Raw genomic sequence first — 27,641 nt, 5'->3', positions numbered from 1 at the left:
CTTATGGACCCCTGGCTTCGGGTGCCCACCAAAGCCCTCCCGCCTGAGGGAGACCCCGCCCCGGGGGGGCCGCAGGGCCCTCGGCTCAGGACTCTCCCACCCGCGCCGAGACCTCCCCGCGGCGGCCGCCCTGAAGCCGGGGGGGCCCGGGCAGAGCTGAGCGAGGAAAGGCCCGGCCTGGCCGGCGCCGGAGGGGGGGAACAGAGCTGCGCCCGGGCCGGCGCCGCCCCGCCCCGCGGCCGCCACCGCCTCCTCGCTCCGCCCGGGGCGCGCAGGGGCCGGACGCGGCGCGGGTCTCCGGGGAGACCGGGTCGGCGCCGCCCCGGCGGGGGAAGCTGAAGGTGAGAGGGCGGCAGGCGGTGGGTAAAGTGACGGCGGCAGCCCGTCGAGCTGGCGGTGCCGGGAGGGTCGGGGGGGGGAGTCCGGGGGCGCGGGCGGGGCGGGGGCTGCCCGAAAGGGTAACGGGGGAGGCGGCAGTGACTGAGGAGGGAGGGGGTAGCGGCGCCAGGGCTGTGAGCGCTGCCGAGGGGCACGGGCTCCCCCTCGGTCTGCAGAAACCCCGGTGGGAAGGGGCTTTTCGGGAGCCAGCTCCTCATGCCGGTCCCGGCCCGGCGGAGACGTGTTGTGAGGGGAGAGCTGCGAGGACCTGGCGCCCACCTGCCGAGGGGCACCCGGCGGGGCGGGGAAGAGGCCGGGTGGGCTCTTGGTGGCCGCGACCACCTGGAGGAGAGAAGAGTCCTTCGCGCAGCTCTCGGGGGAGTTTTCGCGCCGCTGGTACAGCGCAGCCAGATCGTATGAAATCAATACAGAACTAAAGGGTTATATCGAGCTGTCTTTGCGGTGAGGAAGGTCAGAGAAGGCGATCGTAGTGGTACTTTTTGAGGAGCCATTCTGTCCTCCTGTAAGTAGCTCTTAGTTGAGTCTTCAGTACTTCACTCTTAACCCTTTGTATGAAAAACTGTGAAATCGAGGGAGGATTTTCTTGCTGGCAGTGGAAACTGTTCCCAGAGAAAAGGATGGCAAAGCTGGCCACGAGACTGAAAGAATATGTTTGTGATTATGATTCTTTTTGAAAAGATTTGTGTAATGGTCAAAATTCAAGTAGTGCAAGGAAAAAAAAAATCGTCTTGGGTTAAAGTTGCCAGAAAACCCAAACCATATGCTTGATGGTGAATTCCACTTCTGGAATCGTTCAAAGCCCGATCAGATGGTAGGTTTTAGGAAGCACTGGCAGTTGACTAAGACTGATAAGTCAGGTGTCAGAGCATGAGGTGTTTCCAGGATAGATAATGGTGCTTAATGTGAAGTCAGACATCTGAATTGTAGCTAGTCACATTTGAAAATGCTTGCTTATTTATCTACATCATTTATCAGCATCTAAAGGCAATTCCTTCTTTTGCAAGTGTAATGTGAAGTTTTATGAGCTAAGTTTTGCCAAAGTCAGGTGGAAGGTGTGTTTGAGAGAACAAACGTGGTGATGTTTGTCCTCCAAAGGAGCCAATCTCTCCTTCGGCCAACAGGGACAACTGGTTGTGAGATGTGAGACTCTGCTGGTGATTGATTTATCGCCAAGCTCAAGTTTATCAAGATAGTCAGGAGACTTCCAGGAGTCAGGAGACTTAAAAATGCAAGGGAGCTTTTTCATCATTTCTGTTTAATAATTAAAAAATAAAATAAAAGGAAAAAGCTTTTATGTTGTTAACCTAAGGTTGTATGTTGGAAGATAAGGACTTTGCGAGTTGCTTGTGTTCAGAGTAGCAAAGAAGCTGGCAAAATTGAAAAGTGCATCTGATGTTAAGCCAAAAGTGCTTTTTATCTAGAATCAATGCTGCTGAGTGAGGAATACCTGTTCTGGGTTATTAGCTGTTACAAACTGGTGAAATTCATATAAAATATTAATTTTCTTAATCTAATTCCAATGTCATGTTAGAGTTATTAAGGAGATAAAGCAGAGAGTAGAGATTTCTCCACTTGATAGCTGCTTCCAGGCAAGAAGGAAGGCAAATACCTGCAATTAAAAATGATTATTACATTGTCCTTCTGTTATAGTCCACCTAAATGCACAGAAACTGGATTTACTTTTGCAGTCTGCCACACAGGTAATTCAGAGAGACTCGGCTTTTCTGTTCACATGTGGCAAAGATTAGATTCCTGCTGCCAACTCTACAGGCTGCGCTTGAGGAACTAATGCTGTATCTCAGCTCTAATCAAAATAAAAATGTGTCTTCTGAGTTGGTGCCCTTTTCCCATGTTCTTAGTGTCTGGGGAGACCCTATTCTACCAAGAAAGACAGATGAATGGTGGTGCTTGGGGATGTCTAAGCTACTGCTCTTACCTCCCAAGCCTATGTAGGGACACCGACCTGTCTGAACTCTGAAGCTCTGACGTTGTGTTTTCGTGCAGACATCATCACAGACTTAAAAATTCAGTTTTCTAGTATGCACTTTTTGGGCAGAAATAGAGCTAAAGCAAGCTTCTTTTTAAAACTTGTCCACTTGAGGGAGTTCCTTTTCTTCTCTTCATGAGGCCACCAGCTTGATGGAAGGCATTTTTATTGTAGTTTTGAAGGCTACTTACAGTTTCCTGACATCCTTTTGAGTGCAGAACTTCAATGGTGTCCAGTCTGAAGGAGAGCATGAGCTCCGAAGAGTCAATATCACAACAGCCAATTTTTTATAGACCTAGCAGTGTTCAGTAAATGCAAAAACAATTATATCAGTCATTCCTGCAATTGAGAATTTTTCTGAAAGGGAGCTGATGAGGATCTTTGATTATATTCATGTCCCCAAGAGAACTCAAGAAACTAAAAGGTGTCAAGGAAGTCTGACTGCTCTCTGTCCTTTGAGATATATATGAGGAAAATTAATACTGTTTTTCTAAATTTTTATTCTGTATTATAACACCAGCTTCTATAATATTCTAAGCTCTTCCCTGCAGAGCTTTTTGGGAAAAAACCTGCTTTTGGGTTCATAGAGTGAGACAAATTTTTCTTTTCTGAAATGTTTACGGCAGAGAACAATACTTCACAGGCCAGGGAAGGAACTGAAAGCCTCTGTAGATCATGCATTTTAGTATTCTCTGATTCTAGGAAGCAGCATATGTGGGCTCGATACACAAAAATCAAACTGCAAACCAGTTTTTTCTCCTTGCGAATAGTGATTATGGTAAATGAGTGTTTAGTCAGTACAGCTGCAGGTGGTAAGGCTGTAGCTATCTAGGCATACTTCTGAGCTTTGCCTCATTTTCTTCCAAGGTAGTTACAACCATTGGACACTTCTCTTTCTGGAGGGCACTGCACACAGAACTACTATAGAAGAGTTTGGTTTGTGACCACTGCTTGCAGCAGATCAAGTGATCTAACATCTGTTCTGTAGCAGCTGGGTTGCCATGTATCCAGGTTATGATGATTTATCAAGGCTTTGGAAGCAGTTGTTTTAAATGAAAGATCTCTCAAGGAATCTTCAGACCTTAATTCATAGCCAATTTCTCTGCAAGAGAGTAAAATGCAGCTAGAATGTTATCGTACACTACTTTTTCAGGTCTAAGATGAGCAGGGGAAAGTTTTATAAGCTTGCTACTCACCTGTAAGAGAAATATGGGAGAAACACAGACATAGTATCTTATGTGATGTGATGCTGAGGGTCCCTGCAAGTTAGTTCCCCATGTGTACACTCAGAAATTGCTTTGGGCTGCGTATATGATATATTCAGGCTTAATTTTGTGTTTGGGTTTTTTTTTTTCAGGTTCTTTTTGCAGAGGCCAGTAAGGACTTGATGACATGAATCCAGATATTTCCAGGTATGGGTAGCATTTGGACATTTGGAGCTCAATGGAGGCGTTTTCTGCAACAGTACAGCTTGATCAGCTTGAGCTGCATTTCTGTAGAGAAAAGTAACACCTTGGCCTGCCCCAAGCCACTTGTGCTTTTCTCTTGTACCTTGCATTGAGCCTGCACAAATGATTTTGAAGCCAGGTGGTGAATTGCACTGAGGAACCAGCGTAGGGTAAAATCAACCCCAAATAAAAAGAAAAAAGTTTAAGTTTTAACCCAAATCTTCTCAGCCTGGTTCTCTGCGAAGCCTCATAAATTCTTGTATTGAGTACAGGGAGGTAGTGGTGGTAAACTGGGAGTGCTGGTCAGGAACGGGTGGAGGCCAGGGTCTAGTCTTTGATGGCAGTGTTGGTTTACACTGGCTCTAAGTTACAAGGAACCTGTCTCAGCAGGGGAATCTTTTCACGCTGGAAAGAGCAGCAGTTTCATTTTAAGGATTGTGGTGGATCTCTCCACCCATTGATATAATCTTAAAGGAAACGCATCTGTTTCTTCCCTCGCTGTGGTCGCCTGTGCTCCAGTCTTTGGCTTTGTTCGGTGAAAGCAAACTTAGAAGAAATGAGATTATAGAATCTCAAAGGACTAACATCCACAAGTCAAAACAAACAGTCTGTCTTGATTTTCTGTACTGTGGGCTGTAACTAACATGTACTTGTTCTCTGAAATGCTGAAAATTGAGTCAGTATCTCACAGCACTATCTGGAAAATCACATTTTTTTAAATTTGAACTCTTTGGATGCATCCAAACATTGCTATGCCATAACAAGTACACACTAAAATCCAGTGTAAAGTAGGGAGTACAGTTTTGAATCGATTCTACTTTAGCTGTGAATTTAGAGCCTGTTGATAAGAACAGAAGTGTAGTAAGATTTCCAGGGTCAGGATTGCTTATTGTGCTCTGTGTTTTATCTCCTACTTGTATTTCTAATGGCTGTTCCAGATTTCTTCCCTGTAGGAGAAAACCCATGCTTTCACCTAAAGAATCTTGGCTTCCCCTTTCCCTTAATGTAATACCAGAACTTGCTTAAAAATAGATTACTCTTTAGAAAGCCAAAATTGTGTAATGATTTCCTACTAGTAAAATTAATTATCCTTATTTTAGTTAATATTAATAGAGTAATTGAACCCTTCAATGGAGTATGTCACAGGTTTAGAATTTATACCACCATTTTCATTGCAGTGCAACACACTGCAGGTTGTGTTGTAAAAGCTCCAGCTAACAGAGTCTTTAGACCTGGAGTACATCTGTTAAAGAGATGTATAGGAAACTCTGCCAAGAGCTGGGGCACTGCATCCTTGCCCAGCAGGTTATAAAGCCCTAGCATACACAATGCAGGTTCTTGTCTTGTTATATTGGGTAGATCAGTTCCAGGAGCCATTATCCAGCCCAGACTGATGTCTGGTGCAAAGCTACCATAAAGGGCTTAGGTGCACAAATGTTGCTCTCCACCAGTTGCATCCTTGCCATCAAAGGAATGAGACAGAGCTACTCTCCTTGGTCTTGCTATGCAGTCATGATGTGACTCAGCGGTGGTTCTGGTCTCTCACACTGACCTTCTAGCTGTAGGCTGTTTTCTACAGATTGCTGAAATATATTGCAAGTCTTCATTCCATGTCCTTGACTGACCTCCTCTTTTAAATAAAGGCTTTAATTTTATTGTGGGTCTCTATCGTATGCATGTATTAAGCTTTAGTATATCTGTATTGAAGGTTTAATATTTAATTCCACTGGCATTTCACGGCAGGTTCTTCTTAAGTAAAGAGAAATCAAATGTTGTTTTCCCAGTTTTGAAAATCCACTGAAGGCTGTTTGTTCTGTTAGGGATAATTTTTGTGGTATATTCATGTTTACTGAGAAGTACACCTCAGCATGTTTGTCCATAATTACACAGCAGTGTCAAGTATCTAGTGCATGTTCCCCACTCCTTTTTCAAATATGCTTTAATTCTAATTAATTCAAGGGTAGCTTTCATTTGAAAAAATAGTGAATATGCTCAAAGACGACCAAGTGCAGTAATTCCATTACCTTCAAGATTGATTCAGCTTTTACCAAAATTGGTTGTGATAACAACTGGTTTCTTTGTTTTAAAAGTCAGTTCCAAAAATCAAGAAATTCTTCAAATATTTTGCTTTGTGAGGTTGTTGCACAGATGGCCACAGAAACAGGTATGGCCTATGCCTTCCAACCCAACAAGTGCCAAGACTTTGAATCAAAATAGATAAGGCAAAAAAAAACAACTTGAAAGAGGTAAACTACAGGCTGTGTTCAGGTTATTTTTTTGTAATAAGCAGTGTTATTTTGAGCCCTGGGGTACTATCAGAGCTTTTGGGGCAACTTCTTCCTTATTGTCCATCTGTCTTTCTTCATACATATATGAAAGATGGCTTCCTTCTGGAGGACTTGAAAGTTGTTATGTCAGAGTTTGTCTTTAATGTTTTCAAAGAAAAGATCAGAGGAATTTTTCTGTTTAGAGATGATGCTGAAGTAAAAGCATGAAGGCAGAATTCCCAAAATAATAATTTCTATGCGATTTTTCTTGTAAAGTCACTTGTGGTGAATTGAAGTAAGGAGAAAGTGACCCTTAGTATCTGCATTTTAAAAATAAACCCTGAGCTCAGCCAGCATGAATCAGGGCTGTGCTGCGAGAGCCAGAGGTGCTGACTTTGTGCAGGAGGATCCAAATGGCTGTGGCTGTCACTCTGGCCTGTGCTGCTCAGGGCTGGCGTATTCCCCCTCTGCAGCTGGTGTAGGCGTGATTGTCTCAGCTCAGGCAGGGCAGAACAACTGGCTGCAGTGAAGATAAATTAATATATGTATTGTAGAGAGATTGTCTCAGTGTGGAATAAATGTGGTGTTTGAATTACCTGTCACAGTCCCTTCATGCCTGCAGCATAACGCAGGGACTCCTCATTAGCAGAGCAGGAGATGGAATCTGCAGCTTAAGGAGTGACCATGTTAATAAGAGAAGACAACCTAGGCTAAGCAATCTGAAATAAACGTTTTATCTGCATTTGGCAGGATCGCTTATTAAAATGGTCCCATTGTACATGAAATTCAGAAACCATCCTGTAACGTCAAAATTGCTGGATAAATAACATGGTGTGGTTGCAGCCTTCAGTATCATGACAGTTAATATACTGTCTTATAATGATTTGTTTACATCATAGGTAAAGCTCAGTTGGAGAGAGGTTCTCTTGATGTTAGATACTATTCCAGCAAAAAGGATAGTGCCTGTTGAAAGAACTTGAGTTTTACATTCTGCTTTATAAGTTATCCATATTACAGGGCTTTTAAGTTATCTGTGCTAATCACGAATAATTCATATTCAAATTTTTTTTAAATAACCATCATATGGTAGATTGCATTACTCATTAAGCAGTGATGATTGTGAAAAGTGATTCACAATTGTTTTAATCTGGAGAAAGGAAAATCTTTCTGCCGGTTGCCATTTCTTTCTCAGTGTTTTTAATGTATTTTGCTTTTGCGGTAATGTTGGGAATGTAGATGTTATTCTCAGATAAGGATTTAAGTTTTGTGTTTCAAAATGAAAAATAATGAAAACATGTACTAGTATAAGAGTGTTGTTTTAAAAAATCTTAATTTTAGACTAATTAAATTTCTTTTTTTTTTTCTCTAATCTTTGGAACAGCCTGGAGAGTTTGTTGGAACAAATACCTGGGAAGCTGATGGAACTGTTGATACTGAAATTCAAAGCCAGCTCACACAAACTAATTAAAGCCTGTATGTTTCCTGCACGAGGGAGAACAAGCATTGTGTAAAAAGTCATGCTCTGCATCTTGTAGGTGTACTAGGTTGTAATACGGATACCTCCCTCAACTTCATACAAATTCATCCCAACTGATAGATAAGCACTTTCCCAATCTGCGTTGGCGTTCAAGATGATCCAATTCCACTTTGACGTTTTATCTTTGCTAGGTCTGTGGCAGAGAAGTCATGCACATCTGTCCCTTTGTCTTCCTTACTTATCACAACTGATTCTCTCATTTTGACCTAAGATTAGCAGTTCAGGAGTTCAGTGCTTTGCTTAGCTGAATGCTCACAGCTGCTGGTGTGATGAACTAGAAAACATGTCTTTGGGGAAATGGCCCATTTGTGGGAGAGAGCAGGATAACCAAGTGCTTGACTCACTGGAAGGGGTTGACTGTACAAATAAGGAGCAATGGTGAAGCTTTGGACTGCAGGGAAGTCGGAAGAACTCTAGATGAAACTAGGGATGAAGAGCTTCTGAGGGCTGCTACAAACTGTAGAGTTAAGCATGTGGCCAGAGGTGGCAGGGCAGAAGAGGAAGAGCTCTCCTGGAAGGGAACAGAAAGACTTGCCAAGGGTGTTTCTTAGAGGACAGATTAGGAGAGGGCCATCAGACCAGAACCGTACGCCTATTTAGGAATATTTATGCTTTGAAAGGACTGAAGAATCAGGTAATGCATTGGACAAGCGTTGCACTGTCCCATGAGCTTCTGGGAAAGAGGCTTTATTGAGAGCTGTGCAATATTTTAATGTGACTTGAGTATGGCTTGGAAACTTGAACCTACTACCTGCTCTTTATTTTTCCCAGTTTTTAAGTTAGAATTAAACTTTTTGAAGCCCTTTTTGAGGCCTGATATGTGATTGTTGAGTAACAGAGGCAGAGATAATCAGTTGAAAAATTTCAGTTGGCAGTAGGAAAGATGTCTGGAGTACGTACCGTATTGAAAACTCTAGGCAAGTATTTTCTGTTTCTCCACCACCTCAACCTCCATGCACAGGACCTGGGTTATAAGGCCAGAATTTGCCTTTGGAAGAGTTTTGAGGATCTCACAAAGTTATTGCTGCTCATGCTTAAAGTTTTGAGCCTTATTCAGTGTGTATTCTCACAGTGCATGATTCCTTCTTGTCCTTTTCTCCTTCCAAAATCTGTGAAAATGCTTCTATTGGTGTACAGTCTGCTTGTTGGTACAGCCTTTGGGGATAAATAGCATATCTGCTTAGAGGGCTTTTTGGCAGTTTTTACTGTGTTTTGACTCACTTTGAAGGAGAAGGTCTCACTAAGACTGCCTGACTCTTGCTTTGTTTGGTACTGATGAATTCAGAGAAAGGAGAGATGAGCAGTTCAGGTGGAAGTAAGCTCCCTTGTGATTTCTTTGTGTGATCTCCCAACCTGAATTCTTAGCTCACTGTGGCCTGAGGCCACTAACTTAATTTTCTTCCTCAGTTCTATCAAGTGATGTCAGCCAGTGACTACTATTTCTGTAGAGACTGGAGGAAATAGCAGGCATTAGAAGAAAGAATGAAGGAAAAAAATCCAAAGAAATTGCTGAGTAGCTCATTTGGATTTTATAGGTGCCGTCTTCTTGCATTTTACATTTGTACTTTCTCAAGAAACACACGTAGATCTGGGAATACATGTCTTTATGTATTTGCTGGTACTTTAGATGCCTCAGCTGCCTTACTTGGACACTAGTCATGTCTGATGTTCATACTAAGATGTAGTATGGTCTGTAGTTTTTTTATGCAGTGATGGTAGAACATGGTGTTCTTGTGCCTCACCAAAACAATCAGCATGTGCTCTCCAGTGGTTTTTGTTGAAATTTTTTTTTTTTGTAGAGTTTGTGTTCAGTAGTAGAATACTGATTGTTCCCAAGTGTCAGGACAACAAGGTTTATGTTACCTCACCCTGCCCTGGAAGTAATAAAGGAATGTTGCTTCATTTAATAATACAGCCATGGGGTAAGTGCCAGACAGAGCCTGCAAAGGTCTTCAGTTTTTGTCTCTGCTGCTTTTTACACTGGTAACTTAGCACTTTGTTTTTGAAACTAGTTTGACAATGGGTGCTGCAGTTCAAGCCAGGTTTCTTAAGCCTTAGTAGGGAAGCATGTCCAGGTTCCTGGAGGAGGAATATGGCAGAAACAGCCATGGTATTTCAAAATGTGCATATAATTCTTGGGTTTTTCTTAAATTTCAGGAGGGTAGGTTTTGGCTTGTTCAGGGATCTGCTTGGCAGGATCTCATGGGAGACTGTCCTGACAGGCAAAGGAGCCCAGACAGCTGGTTGATCTTTCAGGACAATCTCCTCCAAGCACAAGTGTAGTTCATCCCGAAACGCAAGAAGGCAAACAAAAATGGTAGGAGGCCAGCAGGGATGAACATGGAACTGTTGATTGAGCTCAGACACAGAATGGAAGTATCAGAAAGGTGGAAGAGGGGATGGATGTCCAGGAGGAATACAAAAGTGTTGCCTGAGCATACAAGAATAGAGATAGGAAAGCCAAAGCTCAGCTGGAGTGAGGGATGTGAAGGGCAACCACAAGGGCTTCTGTACGTACACTGGCAGCAAGAGGAAGGATAAGAAAAATTTGGGCCCACTGGGCCCTCCTGACCAAAGACATGGTGAAGCCAGAGGTACTCAGTGCCTTTTCTGGCCTTGTTTTTAACTGGTTTAGCCAGTACTTGTTTTTTACTGAGCAAAACCTAGGAGTTGTACTCATCCACCTCAGTGAGGGATGATCAAGTGAGAAGAACTGTCTGATTTGCATTCTGACGTGGATGAGTGGCATCAGCCTGAAAGCTGTGCTGTCGGTCATACCTGGCAGTCTGCTTGGGAGCCAAACACTCGGCAGTCAGAGCAGCCTAGCAGCAAAGGAGCTGGCAAGCGGAGCACAAGGTATGGAAGTTAGTAAGTAATTTATGCTGGGTGAGGAAGATGTTCGCTGGAGATCTAGGTAGGCAAGTTTGTCTGCTTGCTGGACTTTTATTTGCAGCTTCTAATGTTTGTTTGGGCATTTTATGCTTTTTTCTGGTACAGAAGTCTCCCAAGAGAGGGTGTATATGAAAATTATTGCCTTTGAACAGAGCAGCACATGACGAGCCTGCACCATGAGGCTGGGGTTAATGGCGGTGAAAAGCTGAAAAGTCTAGGAGCCAAGGCAAAGCAACCTAGTTCTCTCAGTGGGCTGAAAAGAGGTGTTATCTTAGTCAGGGGGTTGTGGAGGCAAATTTTGCCTTTCTGCTTTTAAAGTTAGGAGTGAAGAATCAAGCTTGTGTTGAACTAGTAGTGGAAGTAAACAAACTGTGAAAAGGTCCTTGAAAAAGTTGAAAAATTGCAAACTTAATTTATTCTTGGGTGGGCAGGAGACATGAAATAATATGATAGGAAATGTCAGCTGATAGACCTAAGTGAGGAGAACATCTGAAAGCCAGGAAGTTGAGGATAAACTGGTAATTGATGGAGAAACAAGGCTGCACACATAATTTCAAATATTCAGCCAGCTTCCAAGAAGAGGATGTGAAGAACGAAGTCTGGGTGAGGAGAGTGAGCCTGGAGAACATAGTGTTGATGATTACAAAGGGAAGGAGATTGTGGTTTTGTTTCTTTTACTACTAGTCAGAGTTGAAAAACAGTCTTATTTCATGCAAAAACAAAGGGGACATTCTGCCAGAAGTTGTGGTTTTAGGGAAAAGACAAGGGCATTCAGAATCACAAGAGAAAGAGATGAGAAAGCTGGAGAAAGGGGAGAAATAAAGCAGAATTAGCTGCAGGTAAAAAGAGATTCATAACCAAGATTTGTACCAGAATCTATTTGTGTGGTTGGAGATTCTGCATCAGTTATGGCCAGAGCAAGCAGGCTTATAATAATCTGCAAAAGAAGTTCAAAGAAATGGAGGTGTAGAGAGTGGTGGGTTCTGTAGGAAAGTTACTTTGACAAAGAGAGTGAGGAGAAAGCAGGCCAAGAGAGTGAGGGTTAATAGGTGGTTCATGGACTGGAACTGTAAGGGAAGATTTTGATTTGTTTTGGGTTTGTTTTTTTTTTTTTCCCCCATGGGAGGACATTCTTAGAGAGGCATTTTTTTTTTAATTGATAAATTTCAGCGGAGTCCCTTGGACACTATCAATCCGTGGTTAAATTCACTTGTTGATAAGAAAATCCTTAAAGTGGTGAAGAACCAACAGAGGGATAGGGAAAGAGAGGGATCTCAGGCAAAGGAAATGTTGTTATGGATAAGGCCAGATCAGAAAACAGGTATCACGCCAGGACAGCTAACAGGGATGAGGAAATGGAAATGAACATATCAAAGCTGAAGTGAAATTTGAAAAGGTTAATGTATTCCCTTCAGACAGGAGACTGGAACTAGCTAATCTCCATCTCAGCATGCTGAAAGTAATGGTACATGTAATTAAGAATTTTGGAGCAAAGCTTTTTATCTATAAATTTTACCAAGTCTTTAGTGACAATACTTGATATACATTAGAAAAAAAGTATGAAAAATGTTAGAAGAAATACATGAAGAAAAAATTATGCCAGCAACTATAATCCCAGTATTGTGATCTTTAGTGTGAAGTTTTTACAAAAAGCAAGAGGACAAAAAAAACCTGGAGATTTGAGATTAAGAGATATTAAATATAATATGGGCATTCCAAAGATAGCCTATGTCATGTTAATCTGAGCTTTCTTTTTTAAAATTCTTTATTTCTGCATAAGAGAGGTGCAGTAAACTCCATGTCTAAACTTGTAACTTCTCTTGTGTAGCTGTAACAGGTAGTTTTATTTAAAGTGGAAGACACTAGGATTATGGGAAGTATCAAATAGGTGAGAAAGTGCCTGAAAGAGCTATCAGGAGAGAATTTACCCATGGAATTATTAAATAATTGATTTCTTAGCAAAGTTAGTTAAAGGTTAAAATGCATAATATGCAGTGGTAACCCAAATTGAGGAAGTATGGACCAGAGTAGGACTAGAACACAATGGCTCTTCCAATTTGAAATAACAGTAGTAACCTTTATAAATATAGAGATGACTGTTTCTTGACCCCAGCTGCTTCTTAGAAAGATAGGACAAGCCTCTCCATTTTGCTCTCCAGCATGTCAAGATTTAAGAGGCTTTTCTGGTTTTAATTATTTCAGCCATAGCCCCATGGAAGAAATAAAGCAACTTGAACCAAGAACAATGTAACTGCATCCTTATGGTGGTGTACTTCCACATTAACTAATAATTTCCCCTGGGGCAGTACTGTGCTGCTGGTGGTTAATTAAGCCCTGGGAAAACTAGCTATACCAGGAAAGCTTCTGCAGGAATACTTGTGCTGGTTCTGGCAGCAATGTTGTTAGCATGATGCTGCACTTAAGCTAATAAGGCTTGGCAGACCTAAACAGCTTGGCCCAGAGCCACTTCAGGGATGTTTGTACCTGTGGCATTGTCCACCCACAAACCTGTATAATCTACCTGCAGACAATGGACCATCTCTGGTATAATTGAGAACTGGAAAGCCTTCATAGCCAGAGTAAGAGGATTGAGGTGACCTTGAATAGCACAGTGCGCAGAGTTGTGTATTTGGGGACTAATTTGTATTAAAAAATGCTGATGTTAGCATACTAATACTAGACACTTCTCTCAGAAATCCTGTTCAGAAACAGAATCTAGTCAGAAATGGAGGAATGTGCAAAGAAAGGTTTTCTGTTTCTCTGGCTATAGCGAGCTGTATTAGCTATATACAATATAGAGCAGTTTAGAAGCAATGGACTTGTTTAGCCTAGACAGTGAACTATGAGAGAAAAGTATCGTTCTATAAACAGTAAGAACAACTGGTTTGTGGTGAAACCCAATGTTAATGCAAAAACAAATGGCATTAAAATTTTTTATTGTGGTTATTTTGTACCCACCAGAGGGTTTAGGAATTGGCATTTCTAGTATGAGCAATTGATGCAAAAACATTGAGACACCTCTAATACAGCTTGGTACCCTTATTGAACGGATTATTGTTGCCTGTCATAGCAAAAAGCTGAAAATGGCCCAGTGAAGTCTTGGCTATTCCTAAAACTAACAGCTTCCTGAGGTAGAGAGGAGGAGGAGGAGACAACTTAGTGAGTTCTATGTTGGATTTTGGAAAGAAGTTGGGAGTTCTGTGCTATTGGGTTCAGAATTTCTACAGCAAAGACCAAAATTACTGTCACATCAATGTTACCAGGATCTGCTGCTCTGAGATTAAGGCAGGGAGAGGAGGGTTGGGGGAAGGAATATTAGTCAAAAAGCAAATTAAAAACTCCAGTGTAAGCCTTTTAAAAAAAAAATTACGGACTTTTTTCTTGTTTTAAAAGCAACTTGAAAGCTCCAGTGTAACCTTTTCTTTTATTATGGATCTTAATCTTAACAGTATAAGCAGTGAACACTGACTAATGCAGTAATGTCTAGTCTAACACTGCAGATGTAAACTGCAGGGCAGATACCTACACCTAGTCTTCTTCACAGTGAGAGTTCTTCACAAAGATTCGTAAGTCTTTTCTCTCTGGTTTTCCTCCACCCTTATCTCTTATATTCACGTATGTAAATTTACATGAGTATTAATGTACCTATATATTAATGTTTACCTTGGGAATAGGTTCTGTAAGTGAAGCAGCAGAGTAACTCTTTGAAGATGTAAGCAACAGTTCATTTTCTCGCTAAACCTGCTTAGCCATTTTACTTGTGAGACAAGGAGTAACCTTTCTAGCTAGATGCTGTGCTTCTTCTCAAACAGTTCTGCTTTGAAAGTGAAACTGTATATAAATATGTCCCTAAGGGGTTTAAGTGTAGTAGTGTTCCTGATCTATGGCTTAGGGTTCAGGGAGCCTTGCAGTGCTGCTCTCTGCTGCAGCATGCAGATACTGCAGGTGCATTCCTGCATGCCAGCACAGCAGTTTCTGCTTTCCTTGGAGCAGCTTAGTGCAGCCTGACAGCAGAGACCTTTGTAACTCTAAGGATTCAGATAAAACCACCAAGTTTAAAAAAAAAAAAAAAAAAAAATCAAGAAAGGCAAGATTTAACAAAGTAAATACAGTGCACAGGGCTGCAGGGCTGCACAACATCCAGTTGCTTCAACACCTTCTAGCTGTGTCAACTTAAAGGAGCTTTGTTGGATTAATATATTGAGTGCCTGATCTTGTCACAGTATAGGGTCAGTAAGTGCAAAAGCCTTGTCCTCCCTGTCCCCATGGCATAGCTGTGATACTTCTCTATTCTTGATTTCATCCTTACATGTATATTCTATGACAAACTTAATGCTGTTCTTCCAGCATTTACTATTTTGCTCACTGTTTGTGAAATCCTAATGCTGATCTGTTTAGTGTCAGGTATGGGAGAGTGTTTTGCAGTGTTGGTTTTTTCCTTTGTTCTTGCTGAACTTGTTGTGCAAGAGGCTGTCTCTCTGTTACACTTGTATTGAGAGCTGGAGGGCTTCGTCCTGTATATTATTACTAGCTACAACTAATAGCACAGGGTGCTCTGTGAGGCATAAAGAACTTTTGAGAAAGAAATGGGCCTGTTTATGCTTTTCTGTGGGTGCTCAAATGGCATTTTAGACACACCATTGTCTTCAGCTTTCCAGCTGCTTCGACTTGGGAACTTCGACTGTGTAAATTGCAGAAGATAAATATGTTGCTTCATACTGTACCCTTTTCTATATTTTTTGTGATGTGTAAAGATATCTTCCAAGAAGGTGATCCTGACTACATATAGTTTGCACATGAGAGTAGATTAGGTAATGACTGTTTACTTCCTTAGTGCTTTGAATCTAAAAATGTTCCCCCTAAGCAAATTGGAAGACTTATTTTATATACTCCCCAGAGAGCCCTCAGCAGAGTTCAGCTGCTGTCCCCTACCAAGTGTGTGTTGCATCTTTTTGTGTTGCTGCCAGATAGAGAGAGTTCTGGAGGGAGAATCCTTATTTGTATAATTGCAAAGCTAGCTATTATGGCAGCTTTCCGTAGTGTGCCTGCTGTCTCTGCACTGTGTGATAACCCTGTCGTACTGAAGCAATGTTTTCTGATGAGCTGAGGCAGGGAGGAAGTATATTTTCCCTCTATAGTTCTCCTGAGTTATTCCTGATATCCTGATGCTTTTCCTGACTAGACCTGAGGTTTTTAACACCTAAGAAAGTTTACCAACACTTTTGAGGTTGGTGTCTTTCATGCCTTTTAAAGTTCTTTGTAATTCAGACACCTCACTTGGGTTATCTGACTTTTCTAAGCTGGTATCCAGTACCTATCTGAAGTGCACAAGCTGTTTTGGAACACTGTCACCTCACTTCAGAGTGACAGTGTGTTGAATTCATTATAGGCTAAGCCCCTACTCATACAGTTTGCTTCTACATAGACACTTTCTGCTCTGCTCTATAACTGTAGAGTTTTGTGCAGAAACTTGTGTTCACACAGTCTACAGGAGACTCAGGAACATCCTGAAAACATGGTTCACCAAGGCTCTGAGGTTCAGCACAGTAGCCAGCCTGTCCCCTGGGCTTATGTCTGTGTCACCCAAACGGAGCTATACTGGTTAATAGCATGTTTATTGAGTAGTCTGAAAAGCTTCCTCTAGCATGTATGTATGTGTGCTTCAGCTAGCTTCTCTCTTTTTAATGCACAACAAGCCCTGTCACCACTCTCCTGTGGTCCTGGCTTCAGGTGCCTTTGCTGAATCACCAAAGGCCAGACAGAAAGGGAACTAGCGCTAAAGGATCCTACATCCCTGCCAGAGGAAAAGGGGACAGATAGTGGGTAGCAGATGTTGCCACCTTAAAACAGCCTTGACAGGGAAAGTTAAGTTATACTTTAGGCCCCAGAGAGTTGTAGAGACTCGAGATTTGGCAGGCAACTTAAAAACTGTTGCATCTTGATTGTCAGGCTCTTAAAACAGAATTTGAAGAGTCTATGTTTATTTTATGTTCCAGTGATTTTTGTCCAGGCATTGCACTGGAAGGAGAGCTAGCAGAAGGAATGGAGAACAGCCTAGAAGTGAGAGCAAACCCACAGTTTCCAGAGTCCCAGAAGCTGCACCAGAAAGAAAATACTGTGATTATTGTCAAACTGAAAGCTGGTAAAAGACCCAGATGTTCTTTTTGATGCTAGTGAAGTTGGATATTAGACTTACTGCCACTTCTTTTGGTTGCAGTTCTGCAGTATATCAGGCTTTTGATTTTTAGGACGTATTTTTATGTTGTGGGTTTTGTTATCAAAAGCTGAAATCAGGGAATGCAGGGAGGAAAAGAATGCATTTTTAGTAAGATAGTTTTTCTTTGGGGAAAAGGGGAAAGTGTGTTTCTGCTTTGTATATCTTAAAAGGTCAGAAAGTTTGCATCCACTTGGTATCAATTACACATATATTTGTAATCAGCTTTGTCATCATACTGAATTGGCTGTGCATGCTCCAGGAGAAATGAGAGTCAAATTTGAAGAAATACGGTCCTGTTCTTCCCTGATGTAGTCAGATCAAAAGGCACATTGAGATGAATAATAAAGTCCAATTCAAGAAAAGACGTTATGATTCAGATGATATCCCTCAGACTCTGCAAAATTCTGGAATAAGGCAGATCTTCAGTTTAACTAACAAAGAAACTACTTCTGAATTAGAGGTATCTTCAAAGTCAAATGTATAATTCAGTAGAGGCCTCTGCTGGGTGAGATGCTTTATGACGCTCGGGTCAGATGCTTGAATTATATGCTTTTTCCCCTGGTTTCGTAAGATGGTGTTTCCTATGTGCTGTTCAGATGATCTCAATGGGCATCTCATTCCCATGCTTCCCCTTTCCTTATTCTGTGCCTGCACAGAGTCTGTTTGACTTCTGTTCAGAGCCTGTGTTTGGGATATTTGTTGTTACCAGCTAGAATGAGCAGCCTATATTGGAGGGCAGTGCAGCTCATATCTGTGTACAAGGTAGAATTATCTAGCAACAGTATTTTTGTGTTGAATGCTTCATTACACCCATTCCACTGTCTTTTATGCTGCTAAATTCTCTGATCATGTATGTAAATCCCACCTTCAGGCATGGTCTTTAAAATTACATTAAGAATCCAGCTTACCACTTAACACAAAAATTCTTACCTGAAAGTACTTTCCTTAATCATTTAAAGCAGAAGATATATCTTTTTTTTTTTTAAAGGAGAAATCTCAGAATAATACTAATTATATTGCATGCATACGCACACATGCATACAGTGGAATTGCAATGTGTAAGTAGAAACAAATAAATACCAAAGATCAAAGACTAAAAAATAAGGATAGGTACATATAAAAGAACAGCTGGCAGCCAGCCCTGGAGCAGACTTGCTGCATCCTTGTGATACCAAGCTGTCAGTCATGTAGAAAGGAACCTATGAACTTGAGAAGCTGCAGTATTAAACTTGAAACTTTCCAATACATCTTGCTGAGAATGACACTAATGTTCTGTTGAATTCTGAGGCACTTATCTCCATTTTAGCCCTTTTTTGGTTCTGTGCCAGGAGGCAGCAGTCACCTAGCTCCTGATAAAAATCTGCGAGCAGATTACCAGTTCCTTGGGCACTGATGCGTTCCCCACCTCTTCTGCTTTCACAGCCAGATGCAACCTCAGTGAGGGTGTAATCCTTCCTCTGCTTCACTGGCTTGTGCTGACAGGTTTGCTGTGTACGAGGCTGTCCTCAGTTCTTCTGGTCTCTCTTCCTTCCAGAATGGCGCGCTCTCTGAATGAGTGGCTGTGGCAGCATGAGTTCTGGCTGCCCCCAGGAATCACCTGGCAGGACATGCAAGAGTCTGAAGACGTCCATTACCCTCAGCCTCGGGATCTCCTGCTCAGTATCCCTTTTGCTTTAATCTTGGTTGTCATTCGATGTGCCTTTGAAAGGTAAGTTATTTAGTAGTGTTTGGGGTTTTTTAGGGATAATGTTGGCAGTTTGGGTCCAAAAGCTGCCTTTATTGTCTGTGCCAATGTATAACTGCAGAGGTCCACAGATACTCCAGGTCATAAAGTCTGCTGAGGTACATTTTCCAGCTCTTTCTTTCCAGCCCTGTGTGCTGGCTAAAGAAGTGTGTTGAATATAGAACATAAACCCTACCCTTAAGGTATAATTGTAAGCAATGTGACTTCCTACACTTAATACAGGTAGGCCCTAGATGAGGTTTATACTTGTGTTTTAGAAGGCAGACGTGCAGTTTTGTATTCTGTTGCACATTACTTGCTGTTTCTGGGTCAAGTGCAGCAGAAATCATGTTTAGACTACGCAAATACAGTTATGTCTCCTTTATCTTGGGTAATGGGGATCTGGGGTATCGCACCTGACAGACAAGCCTGAATAACATGCATTAGATGGGGCTGAGTCATCTGACCTCAGACTCAGCACCACATAGCCATACAAACATGTGCATGTCACTGACCACTGCTCAGGGTTCAGGAATGTCATTTCCTTGGGAGTGCCATGTAGAGACATTTGTAGCTGCTTCTTTCTGGCCAGAGCCATTTGAGTGTTTTGCCTATTACTCTTCACTGCAGAAAATTTGGGAGTTATGGCAAAGGCACAGCTAGAAATCCTGCAGGGTTCATTGACTCTGAGTTTCATAACGGTCCTGAGCTGGTGTTGTTGCTTTGTGCAGTTTAGTCAATAGTTAGTGTGGTCTGCAATACAGTATAATTTGCCGGTAGATAACTGAGATTTACCATAGTGTCAGCCATTGTCAAGACTGCAAAGTCCCCTTTCATGATTTTGAATACTCTTCAAAGTTGTCTTCACTGGATTGAAAAATCCCTATTCCTAGTTGCTGATCGAAGAGGTAATCTTTTGAAATAGTCAAGTCTAGAGTGGCTTTAAGCTTAGAAAGAGGGGAAAAAAGACTTTTAAAGTGGTTTTGTCATCTTTTTTTTAAAAAGTGGCTGCACGAGAAAAGGAAGCAGACCTCTGTAAGCTAGAAAGATGTTTCTTCTCCAGATTCTCTGTGATACAAGGACAGCTTGGAAAAGTTTATAGAAGTTGAAATGATTCAGAGCTCTGCTGTGAGAATGTTTCTAATAAAAAAATAAAATCATTATAGCCAGTATTTTTACATTAACACAAATCCATGAATGATTCTTCAAATAATCATTCTATGAAGCTACAAAATTGGAATCCAAATCTCTTCTTTGTAAACAATACGTTTAGTATGCGTTCCATAAATTCCATGGATTTTATCCTGCACTTTCCTGGGGACACAGGTGTCTCGGTTACCTCTGCTGATGTGGGAACCAAGGTATTGTAGGTAACCATTAAAACACAAGTGACTCGCATTTCTTCCTTGCTGATCTGCAAGACATGGCTGGATACAGTACTCCTTCGGGCAGGCACTGTCAGTCAGTGACTTGGACACATTTGCAATGTGAAGCTGGAGATTAGCCCCTGTGTCCTGCATTGACTAGAACTGTACAATTCTAGGCTCCCCAGTTCAAGACATGAACAGGAAGAAGAAGGAGCCGAACTCTTCTCAGTGGTGCCCAGTGACAGGACAAGAGGCAGTGGGCACAAATGGAAACATGTGATACTCCATCTGAATATAAGAAAATGTTTTTCTTACTGTGAGAGCGGTCAAACATTGGAACAGGTTCCACAGAGGGGGAATGGAGTCTCCATCTGTGGAGATACTTGAAACCCATCTGGACACAGCCTTCCACAGCCTGCTGTAGCTAACCCTGATTGAGCAGCCGAGGTGGGCTGGATGATTTCCAGAGGTCCCTTTCAGCATGGATTCTGTGCTGCTGTGACTCTGTCCCTTTATCCCCATTCCTCCTGCCACGCAGCTCCTAGTCAATCTAAATATCTTTTCGATCTGCTTTAAGATGCGGATGGCCAGGTAAAAAGACTTTTTGCTTTCCCATCCAAACACTGCCTCAGCTGGGAGAGTTTCCACAGGCCTGGTCCTACTCATTAATTTTAAAACTGTTTTGATTCACAAACTTCATTAGATAAAAGCTTCTTGTCACACCCTTGAAAAAAGATAATATCACAAGCCCATTTTACTGCTCCAGGAAACCTATAATCATACCACTATCTTACCTGTGCAAATTACAAGCCACTGTTCTGAGCTGTATTATTGTTTGTCCTTACTATCTGCAGTCATTTATTTCAGCATGACATTTTCTCATTCTCAATCATTACTCTTTCACACTCAGTTCATCCTGGAGAAGAAAGCTTCCCCTAGTGAATGGGAGGTATGAATCAAGTCTTCTGTTGCTCCGTTACCTTGTATGTACAGTGGCGCTAGCCCTGTTTAAAATAATTTGCACAAAGTTTGAGAATTGCAGACTGAAAGGATGCATGTGTTATTTCTCATTCTCCGTGTAGATGGCCTTGACTTTGTAGCTTTGTACATCTGGTCTGTGGGTCAAAATGAGTGTAGCTAGTGTACAAGTTTGGTTTTGGTGGCTTTAGCTTGGCCTCTGGCAGTTTATTCTACCCTCGCCTATTACTTGCAACTGTGCATCAGGCGCAAAGCATTTTTTTCCTCTAGATATGCTCTGTGTTCCTGGTGGTGACTGCTCTGGGATTTCAGAAATGCTGTAATATGTTCATGTCATTTATCTGTGTCAGAACTCCAGGAAAATACTAAGAGGCAGGAGAAGCGCAGAGGATTTTCTGCAATCCCTCATTCAGCAACTACATCAGCCACCGTGCTTGGCCAATGGTTCCATCTTCTTGGTTTGGAGATTAAACCTGGGAAAGACCCCGCTTCCTCGAGCACGGGTTTTCCACTCCTTGGAACCTGCTGGCTGAACTGGGCAAAACTGAGACAGCGACATCCTTTTAACAACCAGTTACTCTGTGGATTAGGTGGTGGCTGTGGGAAGAGGACATGCAGTAGCTGGGTGGGGCCTGGGAGAGCTGAGGAGGTTGTGGGTGCAGCCCTGGGGGAGAAGAAACAGCTCACACTTCGGTGAAGCAACTCTTCAGTGAGCCAGTTTGCTCTGGGGAAGGTGGGAAAATGGGGTGTTCAGTGCTGGAGAGCAGGAAGCTTGTTATCGCTGCAGTGCTCCTAGTCTTTGCCACAATACTGAAGCAGGTGCTGGGAGAGATAGGTAATGATGTCCTGACAAAAGAGAGGACCCAGAAGCTGGGAACCTCTCCCCTTCCTTTGATGTTTCCAGATTGTACTTGTGAGTAGGAGATATGTCCTGCACCCATAACTTGGAGCCTGATTTTAAGGACCTCTGTACCTTAGCAGAACTTTTCCTTGGACATATGCCTGCAAGCAGGGATGTTGGTTTCTCTTTTAGTTCTATAATGTTTGAGACCCTTTTCCATAAAAATCAAATTCTTGGAGTTTTATGATTCTGAAGGAATCACAGCTTCTATTGCAAAGTGTTTCTTGCCTGTATGGTTAGGAAAAATGTGGAAATTTGAACTGCTTTGAGGGATAGTAAAGCAGAAAGTTGAAAAACAGAATTTACATACAATTTAATTGTCTGATTTTGGACTTGACCAGTGATTTTTGGATGCTGGGGAACTGAAAGCCAATGTCAGTGAATTTGAATCCAAATAGTTGCCAAATTGCACTAGAGGAGAATTTTAGTCAGAAAGATTAGGTCTTTTCTTAGGAGGGTTGTGACAGTATGTGAGCCATGTGTTGTACGTTAAAACAAAGGGCTGCTGTTGATCTGCAGGGAACAGACACTTGAACTGAGAACCAGAAGAAAGATAGAAGAGGGCACCCTTTTCAGATATTTTATTTTTAAATGTACCTTTCTGAAATTCATTTTGCACAGAGACTTTTGTTGTTGATCAATAATCAGGAAGGATCTGAAAACAGCTTCCTGTTAGGTCCTATAGGCAGGCTTTTTATGCAAAGGTGTGGAACACGTTGTATTATTTAATTGAAAACTGGGAGCTGACTTGACTCAGTTTGGACAGTAGCACTGTAGTGACTTGAGATCTTGTATCAAACAAAACAGTCAGTTTAACTTCAATGTGAAGCATTCTCCTGTAAGCAAGAGAAGGTAGAGACTATTCCAGGAGCACAGGGATAACCCTCTGCCAAAGGAAAGCATGAGGCTAGAAGAGATCGTGCAGTTCAAAGAATAGAAGTTCTGGTTGCTGCTGTCAGTGGTTCTGCATTTCTTAGTGCTAGAAGATACTTGCAGAGTGGCACCCTTATAAATTAAAAAAACTTTAAAAAAACAAACCAAAAACCACCACACCACCCCCAAAGTTAACCTATTTCTTGTATCTCACGCTAACTCTGAAAGCCTCTGCAGAAGGCGTGTAGCCCACTTTTGCAAGGTGGAGGAGTATCAATTTATGCCCCTTCATGATTAATCCATTTAGTTTCAACTTCAGCAGGTTTCACACAAGACAGTTTGTTCTTTGGTGATTACTGAATAAAATGCCTTAGTATGGACTTTCCCGTGTAAACCATGAAGTGAGAGAGGCTCGCTCACTGATGAAGAAGTAGGCTTGAGATAAGAATCATCTCACTGACTGCGTCTTGCGTTACGTAGCGTGGTGAGTGGTACAGTTTAGTCCTCAGACTTTCTCCTTCTGTCTTCCAGAGAGCTGATAAACTGCCATGATGAGACCATCCCTACAACTAAGACGATGAATCTGTGATGTTGAAATCAGTACAAGCATCATCCTCTTAGGGTTATGCTTGGAACAAGATTTAACTGAAAACTGAGTCAGAGCATACATCCAACATGTACAAACGTCCCTTAGGAAGAATTTCAGGCCTTGATTTCCCAATGATGTTCATAAAAGTAGGATTGGTCCCATAATTCATGGTTAAACTCAAAACCTCAACAACAAAGTAATTGTAACTTTGGTTAATTACACCCTGTCTTCATTAACTGCAGCTGGCTTGTTTCTGTTATAGTGAAATTTTAGGCCATGACCATGACAAACCAGCAGGAAAGAGAGAGAAGACAGGGATTAAACAAAATTAAGAAATCAGTTAGGATAATTTCAATAGTTTTTCAGTAAAAAACTTGTTGGCAAGCTGCCCTGACACCTGGCAGAAACATTCCCTTTCCTTTTAATGTGTCTGGAAAATTTCAGACCTTTCAGTTCCCAATGTGGACTGATAAGAAGCTGCAATAAGGTGGTTCTTCAACAACAGAACTTGATTACATCTTCCTCTTCAGAGGAGCTTGTATCAAATGACTTACCTTTGGAAAAGAAAGATCAGGCCCACTTCAAGGAATTGCTTAATATAAGAACCAAGAGCTAGTGCAGAGCTTAGGGTAAATGTTTCCTCAATTTCTGTATAGTTACAGATATCATTGAAATACTGTGTCATTGTTCTTAGCACAGGACCTGCCGGTCCAATATCACTGTTAACCCCTTTGATATTAAACAAATCATAAGATACAACTGAAACATTTCTTAAGAGCAATCAGAGCTGAAAAACAAAATTCCCAGTGATGGCTATATTGCTCTGCCATCCAGCAGTCTGCTGGTTGCAGCAATGCCAGGGTGGTGCTGAATTTCCCTGAAACTAATCAAAGCTTACGCATAGCTTTTGCAATAACTATGTGTCTTGTTGGAAGGTAGCTAGCAAGCACATTTACCCCTGGCCCTTCTCTTACGGTAGAAACATATCTTTGTCATTTGCCTTGGTACATCTTTGAATGTTCCTGTAGCCAGTGATGCCAAAGGTATTTCCCAGAGATGGTGAAAAAGGACAACTGATATACAGGCTCGTGGGCTGGCTGTGCAAAAGAAAGGTGGAAATCAGCTGTTACACGAGTGGACAAAATGTATAACCATTCTGTGTTTTATGCCTTACAAAATGTATAACCATTCTGTGTTTTATGCCTTAATATAAGAGAAGTTACAACATTCCTTAGATAGGTGGTCTGTTTATAAAATTGCTTTTGATACCTGTTAATTAAATTAAGAAACAGGTTCTTGAAAAGAAAACTTCCAAAGGACTCTTCTGGAAGGATGCTTTATCTAGAATAGTCCCTAAGCACATGCACATATGGAGTATAGGCTGTATGGTTAGAAGAGACCACAGGCAACACCACCATATAATCACAGTCATAAATATGTCCCATACTATTTTTAAGTAAAACATCTTTAAACACCTACATAGTGAAGTAGTTTCCACTTTGCAGCTTTTTTTGCTGCAAAGTGAAAAAAAAAGGAAAAAAAAAAAAAGAAATCCTGTTCTGTGTCTGAATCATTAGGGACAACTGATCAGAGGACCTGCCTGAACAGCATGAAGACTGACCAGGCAGAGCAGGCTTGGGTCTCAGCGCCTGCTTCCTCTGCATGGTATTCATCAGCTTGTAACCACCCTCAACACCGATTTACAGCTGGTAACCCAATAACTGTTCAGGGAAGCTGTTAGCACCTTAAGCAAACAACTTTTACTCCAAAATACAGAGATAAGGTTTTCCAGAGATTTTGCCTGTCTGGTGTTCGGCAACAGTGCTGAAAAGTGCTTCTACGCAGACAGTCTGCTCAGTTTTCTAATGAGACTAACTGCATGCCAGTGGCAGTGTGTAAAAGGTAGTGATTAATAAGGAACAACTAATTCTCCAGAAATTCAAGGAGAATGCGGTTAATTTGGGCAGTTTTTTTAAAAATTGATTTGCCAAGTTTCCTGTTTGTGCAGGACCTTGCTTCACACCATTGATGAGTCTGTTTCCTACTGCCGAGGGAGAGAAGAGTGTTTGTAGTGGAGGAGTTGAATTGTTGAGCACAGCAATTCTGTGCTGTTTTGTTACCTCTTGGTAACTTTTTTCTGTTTATGCAGATTTTTTTATTTGCGTTGTTTCACTGTGAAAAACTGAAGATGCACAGCTAGCATAAGCATCCATTCCTTGTGACTAGGTTTCTAGTTGCTATGTCCTCATTTTACAACCGGTGTTTGACTTGCATTAGGAAAAACAGAGGTAAGTTACTCCAGTAAAGACCAAGTGGCCTCCTGTTTCAGCAGGACATTTCTTCTGCATTAATGCCACACATCCAGTAGAGCCTCCCTCTTGATCCTGAGCCAAGTCCTTAGTTCAAGTGGATGCCATGTGTGTTCAGTATTCTAGATCAAGCAGTGAACAACATATAGGCCTTACCATCGATGTGGTACTCCGCATAAGCTGCAAGCAAGCCAAAGACCAATGATAGGTATCGTGGCTGTCTCTGCAAGCCTGGGCTTTGTGCCATAATCCTGGACACCCAAGCAGAGTGGATTCAGAAGCTGACAAAGCAGGATATAGCATTCCCAACCTCATGTAGTTTTGGATATTGCAGCACAGAGCTCGGGACAGTAGAATACAAGTCCCACTGTTTCTGCTGTAAGTTTGGGTTTTTTTCTTCTCAGTTTCTTTGTCTATCTTACCTGCTTGACACAATACTTGTGCTTAGATTCAAAATGTGGGAGGCAGCTGTTATGTGCTTGTGCTGGTTTTGGCTTGGATAGAGTTAATTTTCTTCATAGTAGCTAGTATGGCGCTATGTTTTAGATTTGTGCTGAGAACAGTGTTGATGATACAGAGATGTTTTGGTTATTGCTGAGCAGTGCTTACACAGTGTCAAGGCCTTTTCTGCTTCTCACCCCACCCCACCCCACCAGCGAGGAGGCTGGGCGTGCACAAGAAGTTGGGAGGCGATATAGCTGGTACAGCTGACCCCAGCTGACCCAAGGGATGTTCCATACCATATGATGTCATGCTCAGCATATAAAGCTGGGGGAAGAAGAAGGAGGGAGGGACGTTCAGAGTAATGGCATTTGTCGTCCCAAGTAACCGTTACACGTGATGGAGCCCTGCTTTCCTGGAGATGGCTGAACACCTGCCTGCTGATGGGAAGTGGTGAACGAATTCCTTGTTTTGCTTTGCTTTGCTTGCGTGCGCGGCTTTTGCTTTACTTATTAAACTGTCTTTATCTCAACCCACGAGTTTTCTCACTTTTACTCTCCTGATTCCCTCATCCATCCCACCAGGAGGGAGTGAGGGAGGGCTGTGTGGTGCTTAGTTGCCGGCTGGGGTTAAACCACAACAGTACTACATCATGTTTTAACAGTGCTGCAATATCAGAAATTGCTGTTCTATTTTTGGCTGGACCTTTATCTTTTCTTCTGCAGAGCCATAGCCCTGCCCCTCAGTAGCAAACTGGGTGTGAGAGACAAGCAGAGATCAAAAGCTCAGCCCAACCCCATGCTGGAAACATTCTACAGTACACGCTGCAAGAACCCTGAAGAGGTGGGTCCTTTCTTGCTTTGCTTTAGTCTGGCTTTTGTGTCCTTAGCCAAATAAAATCCCATTTGGAATCCTGAAGTTTGGTAATGCCACTCATATTTGGAAGCTCAACAAAGCAGCAGGAACCCCTACAGCACTGGCCACCTGACACCAGCCAGTCACAGGGGTCATTCTGCAAATGCCATCAGCTATCAACTCTGCTTCTGAACATGTGCAAGTAGCAGTTTTCTATAAGTAGCGTTCAAAAAATTTAAATCCCAAACTTCTATGGATGGGAAACTGTTCTCCCAAAGGAAATAATGACAATTCCTGTCCCCTCTTGTGTTTGCCTTATACATGGCACAAACTGAAACACAGGATGCTGTGTCTGAACATCAGGAAACACTGTCTTACTGTGAGGGTGACCAAGCACTGGAACAGGTTGCCCAAAGAGGTTGTGGCATCTCCATCCTTGGGGATACTCAAAAGCCGTCTGGACATGGTCCTGGGCAACCAACTCTGCATAGCTCTATTTGAGCAGGGGGTTGGACCAGATGACCTCCAGAGGTCCCTTCCAACCCCAGCCATTCTGTGATGGCTTCTTTTCATATATTAGCAAATCCATGTCACATCAGCTGCGTTGAACTGACTCCCACATTGCTAGTCCTTGCAGCTCAGCAGGTGTGCATTGCTTCATGCTCCTAGTTCTGGGGTGGGTCATTCTGTTGCTGTGCAATCCATGAGTTTGAGATTGGCCTTTCAGGAAGCCAGCTAAAGTCTTGGCCGTCATCACAGTGATGGTAAGGAGCGTCAGAAAGCTGCAAACACAAATGGTGGGTAGTTTTCCCATGAGAGATAAAAAGAGTGTTCTCGAAGAACTTGGCAGGATAATCC

General features: G+C 42.1%; 1 protein-coding gene across 7 annotated transcripts in view; it reads left to right on the top strand.

Annotated features, from left to right (window-relative positions):
• Positions 1 to 210: 210 nt before the first annotated feature.
• LOC115349332 (ceramide synthase 4-like) overlaps positions 211 to 27,641 on the top strand; it is a 46,820-nt gene continuing 19,389 nt past the window's right edge. The window contains exons 1-4 of one of the 7 annotated variants that reach the window (XM_030033440.2): positions 211 to 341; positions 3,744 to 3,798; positions 18,282 to 18,455; positions 26,654 to 26,771. In XM_030033440.2, coding sequence (XP_029889300.1) covers positions 3,779 to 3,798; positions 18,282 to 18,455; positions 26,654 to 26,771 — 312 coding nt within the window. In that variant the 5' untranslated portion in view covers positions 211 to 341; positions 3,744 to 3,778. Of the gene's footprint in view, positions 342 to 699; positions 902 to 3,743; positions 3,799 to 7,482; positions 7,575 to 10,393; positions 10,553 to 16,526; positions 16,673 to 18,281; positions 18,456 to 26,653; positions 26,772 to 27,641 lie in introns of those variants that run through there. The other 6 variants (XM_030033441.2, XM_030033443.2, XM_030033444.2 and 3 more) reach the window with 6 other exon arrangements.

This window comes from Aquila chrysaetos, chromosome 12 (genome assembly GCF_900496995.4).
Source record: "Aquila chrysaetos chrysaetos chromosome 12, bAquChr1.4, whole genome shotgun sequence".
Taxonomy (NCBI): Eukaryota; Metazoa; Chordata; class Aves; order Accipitriformes; family Accipitridae; genus Aquila; species Aquila chrysaetos.
Note: the sequence above shows the minus strand (reverse complement) of the source record. Positions and strands in the feature narration are given on the sequence as shown.